General features: G+C 36.5%; 1 protein-coding gene across 3 annotated transcripts in view; it reads left to right on the top strand.

Moving 5' to 3' along the window:
• The window catches only part of LCOR (ligand dependent nuclear receptor corepressor), a 137,054-nt gene that overhangs the window by 55,860 nt on the left and 55,588 nt on the right, over window positions 1-25,606 (top strand). For all 3 annotated transcript variants that reach the window (XM_028098598.1, XM_028098597.2, XM_088019806.1), the window contains exons 3-4: window positions 798-863; window positions 1,214-1,293. Coding sequence is in view for 1 of the 3 variants with exons in the window: in XM_088019806.1 (XP_087875932.1) it covers window positions 798-863; window positions 1,214-1,293 (146 nt within the window). In the remaining 2 variants the exon portion in view is untranslated. The remainder of the gene's footprint in view (window positions 1-797; window positions 864-1,213; window positions 1,294-25,606) is intronic.

Raw genomic sequence — 25,606 nt, 5'->3', positions numbered from 1 at the left:
CCTTCCTTTTTCTCTTAATGAACCATAAGAAACAGCAAGATGGCCAAGATTTTTAAATTGTTTTTCATTGAGTTGATCAGCAATATTTGAGGTAATAAATCAGAAAAGTGTTTTTTTAATACTGGTAAAGGGTGATAACATTTAAATATTTATGTATAGGTATATTTGAATTTTTTGTGTGTATAATTAGTGAGTTCTACCTTCATAAAAGAACCAACAAGTAGTTGTTGTGGCAATGTGAAATAATTACAAAGGTGTTTTTCTTTTAAAATATTATGTTAGGGCCTCTTTCTTTTTGATAATGGTGTTCTCGGTGAGGATTTTCCTTCTTTAAAAACTGTTAGTTTGAAAAACCTGTGATCTCAGTTGATATTCAGAAACATGCTATTTAGGTTAATCTAGAATGCTGTGGAAATTTTGAAACAATTTGACCTTTTATTGGGAAAGGTGCCTTTTTAAAAATCGAGTTTGGGCATTTATGCAAAGAGGTATTTGGGATTTTGTAAAATGGTAAGAGAACCCGTGAATTTCCATTCTTTCATTGGTTATTTCTAGTGTTGTCTGTTTTGTATTGTTCTTGAATGTGCTCTGAATTTGTATTGAATGTTAATGATGGACAGAAATGCAAATGCTTCTTTTAAATTTGTCATTGACACTCTTTCCTCAGCATCCCTTCAATGATAACCCAGGGATCCTTGAGAACTGGAAGAATACACTATCGTTTTTTCAGCAACAGATTGATATTACATTACCATAGGGAGTATTATTGTAATACGGATTTTTTTTCATCCTTTCAGGGTTTGAAAGTATTCTTGAAGGGCTGTTTGGACCTGCATTATTAAAAGATCTCAGTTTATTTAAAGGTATTCAAGTTCTTTATTTTTTCTTTTGGTATTTCACATTCTTCCTGGTGACATATATGATACTTTTGTGATTTAAGCCTCCGTCTCCTTCTTTTTATTCAATTTTATGTGAGTTAAAGCATATTCCTGTAAGCATCTTTTTGTGTTTAGTTGATAATGCAAATATATGTGTTAATAAGGTCTATTAACTAGTGAGCAGTTATTAAGAATTTTAAGACAAATAAGGAATCTGTCTACCACTACCACTAGGGTTTTGTTTTTGTTAAAATAAATATTTTTGATGTTCTCATTTGTTTCCTGAAAAATTCCTTTTCATGACTGTTAATTTAGTATTCCAACTGTTTTTGCAGACTGTGAACCTGAAAACATTTCTGATTGGACTTTTGATGAAAATTGTCTATTCTGTTGCTTGAGAAGAGATAAAGTAAAGGTAACCAAAAAACTTGTGGAACTTATCTAGCGTGGTATTTTATAGTTTTTATTTTTTCAAAATTTGATTACTTTGTTGGAGGATTTGTAGGAAAAGGAAGGCATAATTCCATATTTATTTATAAAAGATTTCATAGTAACTCAGTTTTGCTATTTAGACTTTCTAGTATGTTGATTAGCCTATTGAGAAATTTATATCCCAACATGCATTGCTTTATTTATACAGTTCACTAGGCAGAATAATTAGCTAGATCTCAAACTGTTGGGTGTATTTTAAATATGAAATATATGATAATTCAAGCAATGGGAGTCATTTGTACAAAAAGCAGTAACATGGATCTGGATCAAGTAGTCACTAATTCATGAAGATTTATGACAAACAATGGTTTATGCTTTAGTATAAGATGTTTCTTCATACTATTTGAGCATGAATGCTGTTTATATTCAGTTGTAGAAATTGGCTGTACTTTTGGGTTTCTGTTTTTATTGCTTTGTGTTAAACATAAATGGAGTTTGGGTTTAGAAACATTAATTATTGGAAATATTTATTAATAATGGTTTCCTGTTTTATGTTTCTTTTTATGGTACTTCTGTTCCCTGTTTTATTTAATTTTATTTTTTTTTAAGTAGGCTCCACGTCTAGCGTGGATCCCAGTGCAGGGCTTGAACTCATGACCCTGAGATCAAGACCTGAGCTAATATCAGGAGTCAGATGCTTAACCGACTAAGCCACCCAGGTGCCCCTGTTCCCTGTTTTAAAGCTTTGGAAACATTTTTAATTCCTTCCTCCCCCTTGTACACTTGTAACAGGATCATTGGCCAGGTTCTATAAATTCTTCCCTCATACGGAGTTTCAATTTTTCTTTCCACAGTCATTACCGTAGTTCATACCATTAGCATTGTTTCTAGACTACTGAAATAACATGATTGGTCTCTTTTAGTTTACTTCAGTCTTTTAAACACTGCTACAAGTTTAAACTCCTTCCCTCCAACCCTCGTCCCTCAAATAGTGTGAAAACATTATTGCACACCCAGTTTCCAGCAACTTTTTTCATTGTATTCTGGATTTTTAGCCTAATGTTCTGTGCCTCAGTACTCTCCACAGGTCAGTCCACTTCTTTTCTAATGCTGCCCTCTTTCTAATGTTGCTTCTATACAGTTTTTTTTTCCAGCTAAACTAGTGCAATCATTTGTAGTAAACAACATGCTTTTACTACTTAGACTGTAGCATTGCATAGCAATTGTTCTTTATAGCTTGAAATTCCCTTGCCCTTACTCTTAGCTTAAGCTTCCACCCTCCTGTCAGTATCAATTGTATACCTCTGCTCTTATTGCTGTTTCAACCCTTCACACTGTTGTAGTATCTGTAACAATTATTTGTCAATTAATAGTCTGCCTTATTTTGTTCTTGTTTTTCTGTGTTTGTGTCTTGTGTTAACTACATCGTCAACCTCTGAAGACTGTGAACCATGTTGTATATATTCTTTGTTACCCCTCCTTGTAACCACTGTACCATTATTTACCATTGTTGGCAAGTTGCTTTAAAATCTGAAAGCCAATTTAAGAGCTCTTCAGTGTTCTTTTATGGCTTCCTTTTGTTGCTTACTACATGAAAGTTATTGTGACTATCGAGGATGGTCTGTTATCATTGAATTAATGTGGAGAGTGTTTTGAAATTTAATGTGGTTTGAGAAAGACCATAAATTAAGCAAGTATCAGTGAAGTTGAAGTTGGTCATTTTAAACTGTGTGTGTGCATGCATATGCATGCATGTTGTGACTATTGAGCAAGTCATTTAATTGGCATTTTGGTGGAATAGAAGGAGCAACTATTAATTACCTCTTTTAGGGTAGGATTGGGAGGAAAGCCCTTCTGTGTTCAGTAATTGAGTACAGTATATTCTTGTAGTATGATTGAGTTTTCCATTGCTATATGAGGGTAAAATATTGTATGAATATTTTTAGAAGACAGAAATAGCAAGGCGTGGAACCATGTAGCATTTAAAACAGCTGTTATTGTTTTAGTTCCTCAATTTCTATTTGCTTTTCTAATTAGAATATTTCCATTTGACAATTTAGTTCTGGGAAAGCTGATATTTTCCATTAGACACTTCACTATCTTTGGAATTTATTTTTTTCAGAGACAGCCGTAACATCTATTGCAGAAAATAGGAAAAAAGAGTTTATTAGAAGATGTAAATTTGTCAAGTATGTATCTCTAATTGTGTTAGACTTAAAGTGATTGAACTGAAACTTTTTGAAGGCACTTGGAGCATCTCATCTGAGAAGGACTAGAATGTGGAAGTAAATATATCCAGTGGGTTGAATCTTGTAATTTTTAAGGCTGGCTTTAAGAGTCCAAAAAAGGAGGAAATCTCTGCAGAGTATGGTACTAGCCAATAGGTGGCAGCATAGAGCATGATAGTGGCATCTTGAGTTTGAGGGTGGTGGCATGATGAGATATACAGGTATTTGGAAAAGCTCTTAGAAATACTGGTCTGATGGTTGGGAAAGAAATGGAGGTTATGCATATTTTTTCATTTTGGACTTTCAGTAGATACCAAAGCTGTTAAAGTAAATGCATACTGTTTGTTTATATTTACTTTATAAAATATGTAGGTAAAAAATACAAAGTAGTCTCTTCGGAAAATAGAACAGGCGTACACCTAGAGATTAGTAAAACAATTGTTGGTCTACCCTTCAAGGTTCTATAGTGGTTAGAAAGCATAAATTTTTTTTTTAAGATTTTATTTATTTATTTGACCGAGAGAGAGAGAGAGACAGCGAGAGAGGGAACACAAGCAGGGGGAGTGCAAGAGGGAGAAGCAGGCTTCCTGCTGAGCAGGGAGTCCGATGTGGGGCCCCATCCCAGGACCCTGGCTCATAACCTGAGCCGAAGGCAGACGCTTAGCAACTGAGCCACCCACGTGCCCCAGAAAACACAATTTTTAAGGGATAGGGAAGTAACATTTTTTTGAACATGTACTATGTGCCAGTTACTTTTATTTGTTCCCATTTAAATACAACAGTTGTATAAAATTGGTTAAAGGCATACCAATTTTATTTTATTTTTTATTTTTTTTAAGATTTTATTTATTTATTTGACAGAGAGACAGCGAGAGAGGGAACACAAGCAGGCTTCCTGCCCAGCAGGGAGCCTGATGCAGGGCTTGATCCCAGGACCCTGGGATCATGACCTGAGCTGAAGGCAGACCCTTAATGACTGAGCCACCCAGGCGCCCCAGCATACCAGTTTTAAAAATAAGAAATTGGAAGGGTTGCAGAGACTATTATAGGCAACTTCACCTGGCTGGAATTTGATCCATGTTTTTAAAATACATGCATTTTGATAACATAACTAGGAACAGTGTCACAGAAAGTGGAGAGCAGGAATTAAAGTAGAACTTGGAATGATTCAGTTTGAAAGAGAGAAGAGAAATAGAGTGTAGATGGACATGAGTGTATTTGAAATAGCCAATCTCAGCTGTGCCTAGAAATCTATGAATGAGTACCTGCCTCACTAGCTGCCTTCTTTCTTTTCTGTTTGTTGGGCACATACTAGGCGCTCGGTAAAATATTTACTAAATGAGTACCTTTACTAAATAAGGCTTAGTAAACTTGAAGAATTATATTAATTAATAACTAACTTTTGAGTGCTTACATGTGACAAGCGTGTACCCACAGTTATCTGTGTTTATTCATTTATTCACTCATGAGGCTTTTATACTTTTTTAGCTTATTTTTTGAAATAATATTAGACTTATAAAACAGTTGCAAAAACAATAAAAGGAGTTATTGTATATCCTTTACCCAGACTTTCCAAATGTTAGCATTTTATGTAACCGCAATACAATTATAAAAATCAAGAAATTAACATTGGTGCCATATTATTTAATCTGTAAATCTTTCACAGGTAGCCAGTAATCTCAGTAATGTTATGTTTCTGGTCCAGGATCCAGTCTAGGATCACACTTTGTATTTAGTTGTCATGTATTCTTAGTCTCCTTTAGTTTGGAATAGTATTTTTTGCTTTGCCTTTCATAAATTTTGAAGAATACTGACTTTGGTTTGTAGAATGTTCCCTCGATTTAGGTTTGTGTGATGATTCCTCAAGGATTTTAGGTTATGCATTTTTGGCAAGAATTCCACAGAATGATGTATCATCCTTAGTGCACCCTATCTGGAAGCATACAGTGATGTTTACCTTGATCAGTTAGTTAAGATGATGTCTGCCAGTTTTCTCTATTGTAAGGTTTCAGTTTTTCCCCCTTTCATACTTAATAGATACCTTGTGGAGAGGTACTTTGAAATTTTGTAAATATCTTTCTCATCATATACTAATTTTAGCAGCCATTGATGAATGTTGCTTGAAAAAATTACTACCTAGAGTTTACCAAATGATGATTTTCTATTATTTTGCTTCTATTAGTTGGAATTCTGCTCTTAAGGAAGAGCTTTCCCATCTCTGTATATATGTATTTCTTTCTTTACCTATCAATATGGAATCATGGATTCTTATTCTATGGATTATAATTCATTACAATCATTTTTTTTTATTTTGTAGTTCAAATTGTCCTAGGTTTGGCCATTAAGAGCTCTTTTAAGTTGGTTCCTCATCTTTCTTTGACATGTTTCTATAATTTTTTTTAATAGCACTTCTTTTCTTTTTGGCACCAAAAATGTCCCAGACTTATCTTTGCTTTCTCTGTCTCAACTCTGTATTTCTCCAAGGAACCTTATTTTCTTTTATTGTAATAGAAAGCAAGGTCTAGGCACTAGGTGTTTTTATTGGTACTAGAGGGTCATTACGTCTAGGTCTCCTCAGTTGTCTGAGCTAGGAAATGCATATTTTTACTTAACCCTGTGTACATATACATCAGTATGTCTATAGCTACTAAAAACCATCTTGTGAGGCTTTTAGTAATTGTGTTGATAGTATGAAGGCTTGATCCAGTAGTAGTGAGAGGGTGTTGGAGAGATAGGAAGATTGCTGAAAGCAATTTTTGTCCCTAAAAATGGACTCATTCTAAGTGATAAATAAATCTGTGGTTTGGCTGAGATAGAGTAGAGATAGCTCTTGTAGAGTAAAGAGCATGGGTGTTTTACTAACTAGGGATGATGGGAGATGAGATGTTATACCAAAATCTAAAAATAATTGTGCTCTAAGGAAGTTTGTTATAAGACTGTTAGTAAGTTTAGTATTTGACTAGCATTTTTAGGACAGTGTTTTAAGAAGACAAGACTTGAGCTGCATTTTTGAAAAATACATAAGCAGAGATGAGAGGGGCACATCCTAGGTGGAGCAGAACATTTATTTTTGGATATAACCAGAGATAAGTTTAGAGCCAGATCATACAGATACCCTTCATTGCCCAGCTAACTGAGGAACCATGTAATGAGATTCTTTTTCATATTTATCATTAGTCTTTCATGTTGCATTTAGTCTGAACATTTCATAATTTCTTCTGGTTCATGAGTATACATTAATTAGAAGTTTAGATACATCCTTTTAACATTTTACTTTTTGCTACTTTAGCACATTGAAAGTTTATAGTAAGAGCATATGGTGATCTTGTTACTATTTTGTCATCATATTCCACAACATGTATTTGTGTCCAGTATATTAGTTTGGGTATATTCAGTGCTGCTTGATATATACTTGTCTGTCATCTTGTCCCAGAGTACCACAGATCATTAAGTATTCATAGTATGTACTATATGAAAGGAACAATGGAAAAAATACATTAATATAGTGCATATGTATTAGGGATGAGGAAGAAACAAATATGAGAAGTTTAAAGGTTACTTATTTATGAGATTTAAATAGATACAGGGCAGAGTTAAATGGATACCACAAGTTAGTACATGATGAATTAATTGCTCCATTAACTCTGCAGATTTAAATTGTGAGACTTAACCTTGTACTTCCAGAGACCTTTTATATAGATTATTTTAAAAGATTAAGGGAAACCACTTGACTCAGTGAATCAGTGCTCAGTCCAGGATCCCATTAAATATTGAAGTGGGTTTTTTTGAACTCCTACTTACATGTGGATTTTTCCCTAAAACAAATAAGTCTTCAATAAACTATTAATCTAGCTCTATTGTGTTAAACTTTATGTGGTCAGAGTTAACCAACGGACTAATCATTTGGCACATTTATTAAATGTCTGGATCTGTGGTAGGCCAGGGAGTATACCCAAAGAAGTAAAACACTGATTCCTCCTTATGGACTGTTGGTGAGACCATGGATAGCTAATGCAATTAAAGGAGATTTAAATTAGGGAGAGTTAAATCATCCATTGGACATGCCCAGAATCAAAGCTCTGATGTAGGTAGGAAACATTGAGAGTAAAATCCCCTCCTTCATTCTAGTATATAATATTCGAAAAGATAGTGGATAATACAAGAAAATCTAAGTACTAAAGCACTTGAGAGGTGAAGTGGATGATGCTTAATCAAGGAGATAGAATGCATCCTGAACCTTAAAAGGCTTTGTGTTTTAGAGCGATTGGTTGGTGTAGTCATTTTTAGGTTGTAATGCAGAGGGATTTTATAGTGAGAAAATTATAGAAAGCTCTTGTGATAACCCAGAAAATGAGCCTGAATTAGGATTGTTGCTGTGAAGATATGTAAGGAAGGTATGTATGTAAGGAATCTAGAATAAAGTGCTGAAACTTAGTGATTATACATGAGTTTATAAATAAGGGAGAGTGAAATGATACTGACAGTAAGCTTTCCAAGCCAGGATGACTTAGCATGGTGAATTAATAGAAGTTGAGAAGTGAGAAGGGGAAAGATGTGGTGACCAATTTTTATAGCAAGGATAATGAGGTTATTAGCTGAAAGCAGTGTGTGGTGAAAGTGAACATTTAATTGGAAGTGTCCAATAGGTAAGAGTTGTGGAAAAGGAGTTGAAATAAGAGGTCTGAGCTGAATATATGTTTGTAGGGTTTCTGAATACATGTGGTGATTAGAATACTTGAGCAGATCAATCTTTGGTGAGGGATAAAATTCATATACTAAGAGCTGAAGACCTTCATTTTAGCAAGTAGAAGAATCAGATTGAAAGGAAGATAGAATCATAGAATAAATGAGTTGCCCATCTTGATCAAATACCTCCCTGGCCCCATACTGTGTGATGAGTATGAGTATGAGTTGTGTTTGTTGTACTAATATGGACTCGTATGCTGTTTCTCCAAATGGGCTCTAAACGGATTGACAGGTACCCCCAAACATACTACAGTGGGCTTTGAGAGAATAACTTCTCAAGAATATTGGCTGTAGGAGCCAGACTATAAGTCTGACAAGGTTAATGAATAAGTGGCTGTTATGGGAGTTAAGAAATTGATACAGTCTACCAGTTTGAAAAGTTGTCACTGACAGGAATGATAGAACAGGACCAGAGAAAGCATGGGCAGTTAGTTGGTTTAAGTAAAGGTTTTGTGGGGAGGAGGAGAAAACTTATGTAATGTTTATACCCTTGGAAGAAAAGAAGCTGGAAAAAAAGAAGACATTAAGGTTATTAAAAGGTGGGAACAGGGGCGCCTGGGTGGCTCAGTCGTTGAGCGTCTGCCTTTGGCTCAGGTCATGATCCCAGGGTCCTGGGATCGAGCCCCACATTGGGCTCCCTGCTCGGCGGGAAGCCTGCTTCTCCCTCTCCCACTCCCCCTGCTTGTGTTCCCTCTCTCGCTCTCTCTCTCTGTCAAATAAATCTTTAAAAAAAAAAAGTGGGAACAGTTGAAGAAAGCAAGATTGTAAGAATCAACAAAGGGACGCCTGGGTGGCTCAGTCAGTTAAGCATCTGCCTTCGGCTCAGCTTATGATCCCAGGGTCCTGGGATCAAGTGCCGCATCGGGCTCCCTGCTGAGCGGGGAGCCTGCTTCTCCTTCTCCCTCTGCCCCTCCCACTGCTTGTGCTCTCTCTCTGACAAATAAATAAATAAAACCTTAAAAAAAAATCAACAAGAAATTAGTTACTGAATAGTAATGGGAGATTCCTTTTGAAATAAGAATACAGTCAGTATAATTATAGGAGTTAACAGTTGGCAGGAAATAAATGAGGCAAAAATAACTAAGTATAAGAACCCTGGCTAACTGACGTGCTCACACTGAGGGCAAAGAAAAGTGATATGAAGGTGATGTTTAAAAAAATAATAAGAGAGAAAATAGGCTATGGTAACTGTACTCCTCTCATTTGAACTGCTGCTTGCAGTTTTCTAGTTATACTAGGGAAAAAAAAAAGATACTTTCAAGAAAATTAATAAGATTGCCTCTTCTGGCAATGCTTTTTTTTTTTTTTTAGCCATTTCTTTGTTGTTTTTTCTTTCTTTTTTTTTTTTTTAAGATTTTATTCATTTGAGACACAGAGATAGAGCATGAGCAGGGAGAGAGGCAGAGGAAGAGGGAGGAGCAGGCTCCCCGCTGAGCCAGGAGCTCAGTGTGGGGCTCGATCCCAGGATACTGGATCATGACCTGAGCCGAAGGCAGATGCTTAACAACTGAGCCACCCAGGTGCCCCGTCCCTTTTTTTTTTTTTTTTTTTTTTTAAGATTTCACCCATTTTTTTGAGAGAGAGAGGGAACACACAAGCAGGGGGAGTGGGAGAGGGAGAAGCAGGCTTCCCACCAAGGAGGGATCCTGAGCCCAAGGCAGACGTTTAAGGACTGAGCCACCCAGGCGCCCCCCCCTTTTTTTAAACAGAGATATAATTGACATATAACATTGGTTTCACATATATAACAATGATTCAGTATTTCTATATATTGCAGAATGATCACCACACAGTTACATAGTTAACATCCATCACCACACATATTTACAATTTTCTTTTTCTTGTGATGAGGACTTTTAAGATTTACTCTCTTAGCAACCTTCAAATAGGTAATAAGGTATTATTAACTATAGTCACCATTCTGTACGTTACATCCCCAGGATTTATAGATGTAATTGGAATTTTGTGCCTTTTACGTTGTGTGTAGATAGACACACATTTTCTTTTCTTCCTTTTCTTTTCTTTTTTTTTAAAGATTTATTTATTTGAGAGAGACTGTGAGCACGGTGGGGAGGGGCAGAGGAAGAGGGAGAGAAAGTCTTTAGTCGACCCTGTACTGAGCATTTATGGGGCTCAATCCCATGACCCCAAGATCACAGTCTGAGCTGTTAACCAAGTGCTTAACCAACTGCACCACCCAAGCACCCCTGGACCACATTTTCTTTATCCATTTCATCTGTCAGTAGACGCATAGGTTGCTTCCATTCTTGGCTGTTGTAAATAATATTATAATGAACATAGGGGTGCATAAATCTTTTCAAATTAGTTTTTTTAGTTTTCTTTGGATAAATACCCAGAAATGGAATTGCTGGATCGTATAGGTCTATAAAAAATTTTGGGGGAACCTCCATTCTGTTTTCCATAGTGGTTGTACCAGTTTACATTCCCACCAGTAGTGCATAAGGGTTCCCTTTTCTCCACGTCCTCACCAACACTTGTTTCTTGCCTTTTTTGAGAATAGTCATTCAAACAGGTGTGAGGTGATAACTCATAGTTCTGATTTTCATTGCCCTCATGGTTCATGATCTTTAGCATCTTTCATGTAACTGTTACCTATTTGTATGTCTGGAGAAAGGTGTATTCAGATCCTTTGCCCATTTTTTAATCGATTTCTTATCCCTTATCAGATAGGTGATTTGCAGATATTTTCTCCCATTGAGCCAGTTGCCTTTTTACTTAGTTGATAGTTTCCTTTCTGAGCAGAAGCTTTATAATTTGATGTAGCCTATTTGATACAGCTTTTTTTTTTTTTTTTTTTTGCTTTTACTACCTTTGCTCTTAGTGTTAAATCTATAAAATCTATAAAATCATCCCAAAGACTGATGTCAAGGGACTTTACTGCCTATATTTTCTTCTGGGAGTTTTATAGTTTCATGACTTATGTACAGGTCTTTAATCCGTTTTGAGACTTGTATGTATGGTGTAAGACAATGGTCTAGTTTCATTAATTTGTAATGTGGGCTGTTCAGTTTTCCCAACACCATTTATTGGAGAGACTGCCCTTTCCCCATGGTACATTCTTGGCTCCTTTGTTGTAAATTAATTGCCTATATATGCATGGGTTTATTTCTGGGCTTTCTATTCTATTCTATTCCACTGATCTGTGTGTCTGTTTTTATGCCAATACCATATTGTTTTGTCCAGTTTTGTTCTCTTTTCTCAGCAGTGCATTTTTAAGTAGGAAGAAATACTAAGTGAAGTCTAGATTTAAAAAAAATTTTTATTTTTGTCAGTGTCATTTTCATTTTGTCAATGTAAAAACAGTTTTTTTTGTATTTAAATAGATCTTGTGCTACTTTTCAACTCTAAAATTTTAAGATTCTCTGAAAAATCTGTTTTTGAAATATTGCTTGAGGTTTGGTTTGGTTTGGTTTTGGTTTTGGTTTATTGAGAAGATTCTTAAAATTAATCAAAGCCCCGAACAAGTTTAGAATGTTACTGGTTCTACAGAAATTTAGGTTAGAAAGAGTCATATTAGATGGAGCCCCCTCAATGTTTCATTTGAATGTCTTGTGCTGAGTCAGTCTTTCATTTCTTTCTGGCCGTGGGTGTAGGTCTTACTTCTTTTTTCTTTCATTTCTTATGGACTGGTATTTGCATATTAGGCTTTCTCTTTGTTTTTTCACCTCTTAGAGCATATTTGTTCTGCTTCTCTTCCCTATTCTTTTTTTTAATTTTATTTATTCGTTTATTTATTTGAGAGAGAGAGTTCACGAGCAAGGGAGAAGGGAGGAATGAAAGAGGAGGGAGGGAATCTGGAGCAAGACCCTGTGCTAAGTGCAGAGCCTGATGCACTTCCCCTATTCTTTATTAGATTTCTGCCCTTTTTGAAATTGTTTGCATTGAGATTGTGCCTTTTATATTTCTTTTGTTTTTGTAATGTTTACTGTCTTAACCATTTTTAAGTGTACAGTTCAGTAGTGTTAAGAATATTCACAATTTTTTTTGTAACCAATCTCCAGAATTCATTTCGTCTTACAATTGCAGCTATATCCGTTAAATAACACCCCATTTCCCCTTCTCTCAGCCCCTGGCAATCGCTGTTCTATTTTTTTGTGCCTGACTTTGACTGCTGTGGGTACCTCATATAAGTGAAATCATGCGGTATTTGTCATTTCCTGACTGGCTTATTTATTTTACTTAGTGTAACGTCTTCAAGGTTTGCTGTGTTGCAGCATATGTCAGAAATTCCTTCTTTTTTAAGGCAGAATAATACCCTGTTGTCTGTATATACCACATTTTGTTTCTCTACTCACCCAACAATGGACATTTGGGTTTGTTCCACCAGTAGTAGACACTTGGATGCTTCCACCTTTTGCAAATAATGCCGCTGTGAACATTGGTGTACAAATATTTCTTCAAGACCGTGCTTTCAGTTCTTTAGGGTGTATGCCCAAAAGTGGAATTGCTGGATCATGTGGTAGTTCTATTTTTAATTTTTTGAGGGACCACCAAACTCTTTTTCCACATCAGCTGCATCATCTTACATTCTTACCAATAGTGCATAAAAATTCTAATTTATCCACATCCTATCCAACACTGGTTATTTCCTGTTTATTTGTTGTTTTTTTATAGTAGCCATTCTAATTTATGTGAAGTGGTATCTCATTGTAGTTTTGATTTGCATTCCCCTATGATTAGTGATGTTGAGCATCTCTTCATGTGCTTGTTGGCCATTTGTACATGTTCTTTGGAGAAATGTCTATCAAGTCTTTTTTTGCCCATTTTTAAATCAGGTTAGGTTTTTGTTGTTGAGTTGTAGGAGTTCTTTCTAAATATTAAGCCCTTATCAGAATTGATTTGCAAGTATTTTCTCCTGTTTTGTAGGTTACCTTTTTGCACTCCTGACTGTGTCCTTTGATGCATGGAAGCTTTTAAAATTTTGATGTCCAATTTATCTATTTTTACCTTTGTTGCTTGTTCTTTTGATTTCATTTAAAAAAATCATTACCAAATCCAGTGTTATGAAGCCATTCCTCCTTTTGTTTTCTTTTTTTTTTTTAAAGATTTTATTTATTTATTTGAGAGAGAGCACAAGAGGGAAGAGGGTCAGAGGGAGAAGCAGACTCCCTGCTGAGCGGGGAGCCCGATGTGGGACTCGATCCTGGGACTCCAGGATCATGACCTGAGCCGAAGGCAGTTGTTTAACCAACTGAGCCACCCAGGCGCCCCCTTTGTTTTCTTTTAAGGGTTTATAGTTTTAAGTCTTTGATCCATTTTGAGTTAATTTTTGTGTTTGCTATATGGTAAGAATCCACTTTCATGCTTTTGCATGTGGGTATCCATTTTTCTCACACCGTTTGTTGAACAGAGTGTCTTTTCTACCACTAAGTGGTCTTGGCACTTTTTTTTTTTTTTTTAAGGTCTTGTTTATTTGACAGAGCGAGATAGCGAGAGCAGGAACACAAGTGGGGGGAGTGAGAGAGGGAGAAGCAGGCTTCCCGCTGAGCAGGGAGCCCAACGCGGGGCCCGATCCCAGGACCCTGGGACCATGACCTGAGCCGAAGGCAGATGCCTAACGACTGAGCCACCCAGGCGCCCTGGTCTTGGCACTCTTGTCAAAATTCACATATGTGAGGGTTTGTATCTGGTCACTCTCTCTCTCTCTCTTTTTATAAGATTTTATTTATTTGAGAGAGAGAGCCCATGTGAACACAGAGGCGGGGCAGAGGGAGAGAGGGAGAAGCAGACTCCCCACTGAGCAGGAAGCCCAGTGGGGCTCAATCCCAGGAACCCGAGATCATGACCTGAGCCAAAGGCAGACACTTAACTGACTGAGCCACCTAGGTACCCCTGGGCGCTCTCTTTTATTCCATTAACTTACGTGTCTGTCTTTATGTTAGTACCATATTGTTTTTTGGGTTTTTTTATAAGATTTTATTTAATTGTCAGCGTGCACAAGCAGGGGGAGCGGCAGGCCAAGGGAGAAGCAGGCTCCCTGCTGAGCAAGGGGCCCGATGTGGGACTAGGTCCCAGGACCCTGGGATCATGACCTGAGCCAAAGGCAGATGCTTAACCAACTGAGCCACCCAGGCATCCAAGGGCCATATTGTTTTGATTACTGTAGCTTTGTAATATGTTTTGAAATTAGGAAATGTGATACCTCCAACTTTCTTTTTCAAGATTGTTTTGGCTCTTTGGGATCCCTTGAGTTTCCATAGGAATTTTAGGATGGATTTTTTGTATTTCTGCAAAAAATGGCATTGGCATTTTGATGATGGTTATGTTTTAAATCTGTAGATCATTTGGGTAGTTTTGACATCTTAACAATATTAAGTCTGCTTTTTTTTCTTTCAAAAAATTTTGTCAATTCCTTATTTCTAAAGTTAAAATCAGTAGCTGTGTATTTCACTTTTATTATGTCAAAAGTACCAGCTCCTGTGGTTGAAATAAAGGTACTGTGAATGATTAAAAAGTACTTTTAGCCACAGATGATATTTTCAAGAAATTTATAGTCTAGTGGAAGAGGTGAGGTAAGAAATCTGTATACACACACAAATAATTATTTTTTTTAAAGATTTTATTTATTTATTTGAGAGAGAGAGAGAATGAGAGATAGAGAGCATGAGAGGGAAGAGGGTCAGAGGGAGAAGCAGACTCCCCGCTGAACAGGGAGCCCGATGTGGGACTCGATCCCGGGACTCCAGGATCATGACCTGAGCCGAAGGCAGTCGCTTAACCAACTGAGCCACCCAGGCGCCCACAAATAATTATTTTTTTAAGATTTTATTTATTTGTCAGAGTGAGTGAGCACAATCGGGGGAGCAGCAGGCAGAGGGAGAAGCAGGCTCCCCGCTGAGCAAGGAGCCCGATGTGGGGCTCGATCCCAGGACCCTGGGATCATGAGCTGAGCCGAAGGCAGACTCGTAATCGACTGAGCTGCCTAGGTGTCCCCACACGCAAATAATTATAATACAGGTTATACAACTAGTAGTGTCAGAGTAGCATAGATAATGTGCTGTAAGAGTTCAGAAAAGCAAGATTACCCTTAGCTTGTTATTGCCCCAAATGTGCGGTTGGGTATCCTTTTGTTTATAATGGTCTTGGGCATCTAGGGACATCCATAGTCATTATGGAGAACAGATTGAAATTCAGAAGTTTTCTGATTGAGTTGTGGATGGGAATGGTAATAGTATAGACTTTGAATTTTCAGCCAGTGGAAGGGTATAATAAACCCTTGCTGTTGACTGTGGAGGTGGTTTGCATTTCTTTTAATATTTTTAATGACTGTACATGTATAAGGGAAGGAAAGCTGTAACTGCAAATGCTGACTATAGATACTGGTGAATTGAGTGTAGTGGTAATAATAGTCATTTGCCACTTACATTTTAGGCTTAATTTCCATGAAAAGTAATAACAATTAGATACACTGGTAAGAATCATGGTAGGTTTGTTGTATATTTTGAATACCATATTTAATTCCTGATGTGTAGTCAAACTTCAAACTTTGTTTTTTCCTATTCTTTAACTTGATGGTTTTGCTGAACAAAATTGACATATAGTAAGAATTGTATTAAGCACAGCAATTTTTGTTTTGTTAGTGTAAAAAGCAATAATTTACATGAAGTAAGGTTTCTTTTTAGATAACTCACCTTAAAGAGTATGAGCATTTAAAATCGTGGAGCCATTTTCCTTAAGACTTGCTGGCATTTAAAATAATAAGATGTAGGAGAGTGGCATTTAAATCAATGAGTTGCATCTTGTCAGCTCTTTTTAGTTCATTGCTTGAAATGTCAGTAAGCTATGGGTAGCAGACATGGCTGTAGCTACAGGCCTGTGATCTACTGGGGTAGGCTTGCTAACGTAATTATTACAGAACTTTGCATGCATGCACATGCTTCTAATTCCCAGGTTTTCTATGCCATATTATATGAATTTTTTTTAAAACAATCATTTAAATTTGGAGAACACATGTACAGAGCCAGGAATGGTTTTGAATTTAGATAGGGATGGTCCTAAAATGTTACCCACTCACTCAGTTTTATATCATACCCCTGAACTCTAGGCCATCTTACCTTTTCCAAGTGAAATTTGTCATTATTTATTCCATTTCCTTTCCTGAAGTGTTATCTTTCATAAAGAAAATCAGCAACTATGTAAGTGTCCTTCCCCATTCTTACCCTCCAAAACACCAAAACTTGTAAGATGACAAATGTTAGAGTTACGAAAGAAACTTGAGGAAATGTTAATCTTTATATTTTGTTTGAAGTTTAATCTTATTAACTATTGCCCTAAGAACGAACTTCCATGCTGACATACTTTTGTTGCTTTATTCGATAATGTCCTTGCTATTTCAGGGACTAGTGGAACTACTTTTGTTACAGTTCTTGCAGAAATCTAATAATTCTGTCAGGGGTCAGCAAATATATGGCCTGTCTCCAGGTCCAGCCCCCAGCCTGTTTTTGTAATGCCTACAGGCTAAAGAGTTGGTTTAACAAAAAGGGGTGGAGGGAGATGCGATAGAGACTGTATATGTCCTTCAAATACTAAAATATTTACTATCTGGCCGTTGATAGAAAATGTCTTCCTCTCTTTTGAATATCTTCATCAGGTTGTTGAGATATTAAGAGAAGCTGAAAGTTGTTAACTTCCATATCTTACTATTCTCTTTGCTTTTCTTCTGTGTATTGGAGCAACTGATAACACAAGCAGATACAATTTAATGGCAGGACAGCTGGGATTACAAAGGAGAGGGTGGGAGGAGAGACAGGGAGATCTTGCCCACCCTACCTTTTTTTTTTTTTTTTTTTTTTTTTTACCTTTTTCCTCTGAAATAATTTCACTTTAAAATTTTTTTTAAGTAGGCTCCATGCCCAGTGTGGAGCTCAGTGTGGGGTTTGAACTCATGACCCTTGACAGATCATGACCTGACCTGAGATAGAGTTGGATGCTTAACCAGCCGAGCTACCCAGGCACCCCAGAAATAATTTCACATTTATAGAAAAGTTGTAAGAATAGTATAAACACTTTTTTTTTAAGATTTTATTTATTTGAGAGAGAGCGAGTGAGAGGGAAAGTACAAACGGGGAGGGGTGGTGGCAGAGGGAGAGGGAGAAGCAGACTCCTCCCCAGGATTATGACCTGAGCCGAAGGCAGATGCTTAACTGACTGAGCCACCCAGGTGCCCAAGAATAGTATAAAAACTTCTAAATACCCTTCACCTGATTTACCAGTTGTTAACATTTTGTCACATTTGCCTTACTATCCATTCTCATTCTTTCTCCCTCAGAGATACTGCATAAAACATACACAGATTTTCCTGAACCATATCAGAAGTTACAGACATCATACCCCTCATACCTGTCTATTCCTCAATATTTCCTTGTATATTTCCCTATTTCCTAAGAATAAGGGTATCCATTTACTAAACTGCACAGTACATTTACCAAAAATCAAGTTAACTTCAGTACGGTATTTAATCTGTGACTCTCATTCAGATTTTACCAGTTGTCCCAGTGACTTTATAGGTGTTTTTTTTTTTTTTTTTTTACCCCCTCCTTTAGTTCAAAATTCAATTTAGGATCATTAAATTTGATTTTCTACTCTTTAGTCTCCTTTAATCTAGAATGGCTCTTCAGACTTATTTATTTATTTAAATTCAGTTTAGTTAACATATACTATTAGTTTCAGGGGTAGAATTTAGTGATTCATCAGTTGCATAAAACAGTGCTCATTACATCAAGTGCTCTCCTTAATGCCCATCACCCAATTATCCCATTCCCCCCACCCCCCTCTCCTCCAGCAACCCTCCTTTTGTTTCGTATAGTCTCTTTATGATTTGCCTCCTTCTCTGTTTTCATCTTATTTTTCCAGATTTACTTTTTTTTTTTTTTTAAAGATTTTATTTATTTGACAGAGAGCATGAGAGCACAAGCAGGGGGAGTGGCAGGCAAAGGCAGAGGGAGAAACAGACTCCCCACAGAGCAGGGGAAGCCTGATGTCGGACTTGATCCCAGGACCCTGGGATCATGACCTGAGCCGAAGGCAGTTGCTTAACCAACTGAGCCACCCAGGTGCCCCAGATTTACTTATTTTTAATGATACATTTTGGAAGAGTACTGGTCATTTGTTTTGTAGAATATCTTTCAGTTTAGGTTTTGTGATGTTTCTTCATGATAAAATTCATGTCATGATCTTTTAGCAGGAGTATTAAATAAGTGATATTGTGTCCTTGTCAGTGTATCACATCATGAAACACACAATGTTAGCTTAGTAGGTGGTGTTTACTTTGATCACTTGACAAGGTTGATGTTCACTAGGTTTCTCCACTGAAGTGGTTCTTTTTCCTCCTTGTAATTAATAAGTAATTTGTGAAGAGATACTTTGAGACTATGTAAATATCTCTTCTCTACTAAACTTTCATCCACTTTAGTTTTGGTATTGGTGAGTAATCTCTTGCTGGAATCAGTTATTTTTCTGATGACTTGGAAATTGTTATTTTTCTAACTATTCTACATTTTTTAGTTCGCTTTATACTGTGAAGAAGAGCTTTCCCATTCCCTCTGTCAGTTTGGAGTTAAAATTTTTAGTTTGTTCAAATATATCATCCAGTGTCCCAGATTTGATTAGTGGGAGCCCCTTCAAGCCACCTACTATGTCCGTCTGACATGTCCCCATCATTTTTTGAGCACTTTAATACTTTCTGGTACAGCAAGATACTCTACGCTGATCTTGTCTTTTCCCTGCTCCAGTACTGTATTTTTTAGTGGGGGGAGGATCTGGTTCCTTTGGTGATGTACATATCCCTTTTTTGGCCAGTCTGCATACAACTTCATTAACAAAGACCAACTTTTGGGCAAGACTCAGCCACCTTATCTTGATTTATATCTTAAGATATAGCAAAAATAGTGAAAAATAGTGAAATGTCAACAATTCATAGTGACTGACAGTATATCCAGATTACTATGCAAAAAGTAGATGGCAAGTAAAAAGTACTGTTTTTCAACCTAAAAGTATGCTTGCTTGTGAAGGAAGGATATTTATATGAGGTTTTGAAAATAAATGTCACATTTCTTCATGATTCTAAAAATGTAAGTAAGGATCATTTGTTTGATTTCAGGTGCCAGAAATCAGTGATATGTTCAGTATCTTGTGTCTTTAACCGTGAACCAATTTTTAATGATTTTTTATGAGGTAATATTTATATACAGTAAAATTAATCCATTTAAGAGTTCAGATTAATAGATTTTGGTAAATGTATAACTACCAGCACAGTCAAGGTCAGGAGAGTTCCCTCACCCTAAAAAGCTTTCTCATGTTCCTTTGTTAGTCATTCCCTTTCCTGGACCCTCCAACTCAGTCAGTCACTCTAGTTTCACTTCTTCTGTCGTGTTCCTTTGTTAGTCATTCCCTTTCCTGGACCCTCCAACTCAGTCAGTCACTCTAGTTTTACCTCTTCTAGATAGATTTTTATATAATAGGAGTCATATAGTATGTAGTCTTTTATATTTGACTCCTTTCATTTAGTATAATTTTTTTGATATTTATTATTTTTGCATATACTCTTGTTCCTTTTTATTGCTGAGTAGGTCTCCATAGCATATATCTGCAACTATTTGTTTATCCGTTCACTTTCTTATGGACTTTTGAATGTTTCCAGGTGTTGGCTATTAGACTTACTCACATATAAGCCTTTGGACATATATTTTCATCTCTCTCGGATAAATACCTAGAATTGGAATTATTGGGTAGTATTATAATTGTATATTTAACCTTGTACTTCCGTATGGTTCAATTTAATTTAACCATTTTGTGATACCATCAGCAATGTATAGGAGTTCTGATGTTCCCCATTTTGCCAACATTTGATATTGTAAGTCTTTTTTAACTTTAAACCTTCTGGTGGATCTGTGTGGTGTCTCACTATGATTTTAATTTTCATTTCCTTGTTGATTAGTGATGTTGAACATCATTATACATATCTTATGTAAAACATTTGTTTGAATCTTGTCTCCATTTTAAAAACTCAAGTGGTAATAATTCTTTATATAGTCTATATAAAGACATCATTTTTTCTTTTAAAATTCATGTTTTTATCAAAAAAATCTCATGCTTTCTTTTAGAAGCTTATTAATGTTGACTCTTATATTTTGATATCTGATCCATTTCTAGTTAATTTTTCTGTATAGTGTGACTTAAGTGTTGAGGTTTATTATTTTTCATAAATAACCCAGTTATTCTAACACCATTTGTTGAGAAGACCTTCTTTCCCCCTATTAAATTCCTTGGCATCTTTGTTGCATCAGTTGACAATATACCTGTGGGTATATTTCTGGACTCTGTTATTTGCCATTGAACTATATTATCTGTTTTTACACCAATACCAGTTTTTTGATTAGTGTATCTTTATGTCTGAAAATCAAATAGTACTAGTTCTCCAACTTTGTTTTTCTTTTTCAGACTTGTTCTGCTAATCTAGGTCTTTCTACATATATTTTAGAATCAATATATCAGTTTTTCAAAAAGCCTTTTAGAATTTTGATTTAGGATTACATTGAATCTCTAGAGCAATTTTGAGAGAATTACCATATTAGCAACAGAGTCTTCCAGTTTATGATCATAATTTATATCATCTTTATATCTTCTTTAATTTCCCTCAGAAGTGTTTTGTAGTATTGCTTCCCTTCATCCTGAAGAATTTCCTTTAAGCATTTCTAGTAGTACAAAGAGATAGCAACTCTGAAGTTGTAGGGAAAAGTATAAGCTTCTTATTTGAAAATATCTTTTGGATATTTGTTTTATTGCCATTCCCAAAAAGGTAGTAAAAGATAATAAGAGTATATTGTATGGATTGTGTAGGTAGAGATAACCAAGAGCTTAATAAAGAACTTGAGGTCTTTTCTATTGAAGATCCCAACCCACTGGGTATTAAGTCTCCTTTCCTCCTTTGGGTGATGGATCATCATACCACTCAGTGTTGACGGCTTCTGCAGCTCTCTGTTCCTTTACCTCTCCTTACCACCTTCACAGCTCCCTTAAAAGAAATTACCTTATACTGGAAAATTGACACAAACTTATGAGGCTACCAGAAGACATAGCAATTGAAGATAGATGACCTATACTTTCCCTGAAAGCTGTGTAAAAATTAACTTTTACACACACACACACACACACACACACACTTTTCATTTATGCCAGCACTAGCGGAAAATAAAAGAAACATCCTTTTCACCATAATCACAATAAAAATGTAAAATAATAAATAATGTGGGAACTGTGAATAAACAACAGAATTTTAATGGAGATCCATTAAAGCCCACTTGGATAAATGTAAAACAGCTCCTAAAAAAGAAGACTGAATATTTTTTTTTTAAAGATTTTATTTATTTATTTGAGAGAGAATGAGAGATAGAGAGCACGAGAGGGAAGAGGGTCAGAGGGAGAAGCAGACTCCCCGCCGAGCAAGGAGCCCGATGTGGGACTCGATCCCGGGACTCCAGGATCATGACCTGAGCCGAAGGCAGTCCCTTAACCAACTGAGCCACCCAGGCGCCCGAAGACTGAATATTTTTAAGGGTGTTACATTCTTCCTGAAATACTTTCTAAGTATGATGCTCTTCAGATCAAAACCACAATGTCTTCTTTGGGGAGCTGGTGGTAGTGGGAAAAGAGTTGACTAAGTTATTTTAAATATAATCTGAAAGAATAAAGCTAGAATGGCCAAGACATTTTGGAAAATATGAATAACGAATAGGGATTTGCCTTCCCAAATACTAAGACTTACTATAAACACATAATAATTTTTAAAATATGATACCAATGATGCTTTTTTCAGTTCTTTATTAAGGAGAGAGCTTTTAAAAAACATGACTACTCCCTACTGCAGAGCTACAGAATCTTAACACTTTGACAGTATATTCTAGGCATATATGCTTTTAAGAAGCTCACAGTAGAAAAAGAAAGAAAGCAGCAGCAGCTCAGAGTAGATTCTGATATGACAGAATCACCTGTGGCTATGAATAAACCAGTCTAGGAGGACCAATTCCTGAATTCTGAAGGAAGCAATTCCTAGGGGATATAAGTTCCAATTTATATCTCCAACTCTATTCCTATTATGTTCTGAGCCAACTTGTTCTTTAATAACTAGGGATAATAACTGTGGTTTTTTTTATTTACAGAAAAGTATGTCACATCATTTTGTTATTTTTTTTGCCATACCATACATAATGACTCCTTTTAAAATTCAGATATGAGGGAGGGGAAATGACATGAATTTACTCTTTTTGTATCTCCTAGCTATTGTGTTAACTTTATTAGTTCTGTGTCATATGAACTTTCTTGTTCTTGTTGGTTCATTTTGGTGTCTAGTATGTACAGTGAGGGAGGATGACCTGTATTTTGTTTGTACATCATTGCTATAAATTTTTTAAGATTTTATTTATTTGAGAGAGAGAGAGAGCACTTTATTTATTTGAGAGAGAGCGCACAGGCAGGGAGCAGAGGGAGAGAGAGGGAAAAAGAATCTTAAGCAGACTTTGTGCTTATCACAGAGCCTAACGCAGGCTCGATATCATGACCTGAGCTGAAACCAAAAGTTGGACATTTAACCAACTGAGCCACCCCGGAGCCCCACAAAAATATAATACAAATCACATACTTTTTTCAACTGCATCTAGTCACGATGCAGTTGAAAAAAGTATGTGATTTGTGTTATATTTTTATCTTTGGCTATTATTCTGGGTAAAGATAAGCAAAATAACCATTTGACTGGTGAAAATTATTTTAAAACAACCATTTAAACTCTGGAAATAACTATCTTAAGGACATACAGCAAATGGAGAATCTTTGTTCAAAAAAATATACTAAATCTCAGTAAGAACAATGGGACTCTGGCATTTGACCCATGACCCACTCCCACCCACCTCACTGAGCTCAACTTGAGGGAAGCTCTGCTCTGAGCAGGAGGAGCAGACTGTGGGCTTCTCTCATATCTTCTAGCTTCTTGTTGCAGATACTTTCTTCCAGGCAGCTGAGGTCGAAAAGCCTAGTGCTCCTTTTCATTCACTCACCCTAGAGTGGAAGTCTACTCCAGGCGCAGCAGATTGAGAGTACTGAGCTTTGGGCCAGGCATCATTCATAAGGCAGAAGTTGTATGCCAGGAGAGGCAAGTCATCCAGCACCCCCTCTCATAAAGCACAGATGTCACTCTGAGAGATGTTGGTTATTGTTCCAGCCCCCAGTTTCTGTGCAGTGTCACAAAGGTTCTTCCAGAGGGAAAGGCAGACTTTGAGAATAGAGAACTCTGTAGCTCTCTTAAGGGAACTGACTTTATCTGGAACAGAGCTTACAAAAGTGGTAAGCTTACAAAAAGTTGTTGCTGAATATGATGAAGATTGTTGTGGTGAATAATTGAGGCTGGTAGCTCTATAATACTAGTAGCAACAAGTGAAATGTCAGACCAGACATTTTCTTTTACCAGAAAAGAGAGAACCAGAAAAAAAAGATAGCTAAAAGAGCCCTCCTGGGATTGGAGTAAGCCTCGAAGACTGGCAAACAGACCTAGCCCCTGCAAAGAGACTCCACTTTTATTGGAACAGAGAGTGGTACAATTTATGCACCATGGTGTGGCAGAAACACACCAGTGAAACAAATTAGTAGAGGCTAGCAGCTGGATGTGTGATACCACTACAGGCAGATCAGCAAGAAGCTTCTAAAGGGAAGAAGTGAGAAAGAAACTGCCAGAGAGTCTAACTGAACCCACAGTCATTCCTGGTGGACAGGGAGACTGCATGCTCAAGACAGCATCCCCTGAGAAGTGATACCAGAGGCTGCACAGTGCTAGTGAAATAGACTTCAATGACCCTAGAGATAAAGAGGGACATTTTTTTAATGATAAAAGGGTCAGTCTGTCAGAAAGACATAATTATATCCTTACCTAACAACAGAGCCCCAAAATGCATGAAGCCGAATGTGACAGAAGTGAGGGGAGAAATAGTTCAACAATAGTTGGATATGTTAATATTCCACTTTCAGTAATGGAGAGAGCATCTAGGCAGAAGATCAACAAAGATGGAAGACTTGAACAACACTATGTATCAACTAGACTTAAGATATTTATATAGAACACTCCACCCAAAAAAGAACAAAATACTCATTCTTAACTGTACATAGAACATTCTCCAGGAAAAGACTTTCTGCTAGGCCATAAAAAAATTAAAGGATTGCAGTCATACAAAAGTTTTCCCACTACAGAGGAATGATACTAGAAATCAATTACAGAAGAAATATGAGGAATTCACAAACGTGAAAATTAAATAAGCACTTCTAAATAATCAGTAGATCAAAGAAGAAATCACAAAGGAAATTAGAAAATATTTTGAGATGAATTAAAAACAAAGCCAAAACATACCAAAACTTATGAGATTTAGCCAACAGCACCTAGACCAGAATTTATAGCTGCAAATGCCTATATTTAAAAAGATTTCAGTTCAATACCGTATCTTCCTTAAAAGACTAGAAAAAGAAGAGCATACTAAATCCAAAGCAAGTAGAAAGAAGGAAATAATGATTAGAGCAAAAATAAATGAAATAGTATAGAAAAATAGAAAAATCAACAAAATCAAAGGTTGGCTCTTTGAAAAGAGCCAACAAAATTGATAATGATATAGGGGAAATTACTACTGACCTTAGAGAAATAAAAAGAATTTAAGGGATAATATATATATTAGCAGACTAGGTAATTTAGATGAAATAAGCAAATGCCTAGAAGTATACAAACTACTGAAACTGACATAAGAAGAAATAGAAAATCCGAACCAAGTTTTGTTGTGGGATGAAATGTCTCTGCCACCCCACCCAACCCCCCAAAAAAACATGTTGAAGTTCTAATCCCTGGTACTTATGAGCATGACATTATTTGGAAATAGGGTCTTTGAAAATTAATCAAGTTAAGATGAAGTTATACTGGATTAGAGTGGGTCCTAAATCCAATGACTGGTATCTTTATAAGAAGAGAGATTTGGAGACTGAGGCACACACAGGGAAGAAGTCCATGTAAAGATGGAAGTAGAAATTGGACTTACACTGTCACAAGCCAAGAAATGCCAAAGATTGTTGGAAACTACCAGAAGCTAGGAGAAAGCAGGGAAGGATTCTTTCGAAGAGCCTTCAGAAGGAGCATGGCTCTGTTGACACCTTGATTGCGATTTCTAGATTCCAGAGCTGTGAGAGAATAAGATTCTGCGGTTCTAAGCCACTTGGTTTGTGGTAATACATTACAATAGCCCTAGGAAATTAATGCAACCTACAACAAGTAAAGAGATT

Source organism: Eumetopias jubatus, unplaced genomic scaffold (genome assembly GCF_037043125.1).
Source record: "Eumetopias jubatus isolate StellerSeaLion01/CBP00866 unplaced genomic scaffold, mEumJub1_p1.0 scaffold_17, whole genome shotgun sequence".
In the NCBI taxonomy this organism is placed as follows: domain Eukaryota; kingdom Metazoa; phylum Chordata; class Mammalia; order Carnivora; family Otariidae; genus Eumetopias; species Eumetopias jubatus.
This window is presented reverse-complemented; position numbering and strand designations above follow the sequence as displayed.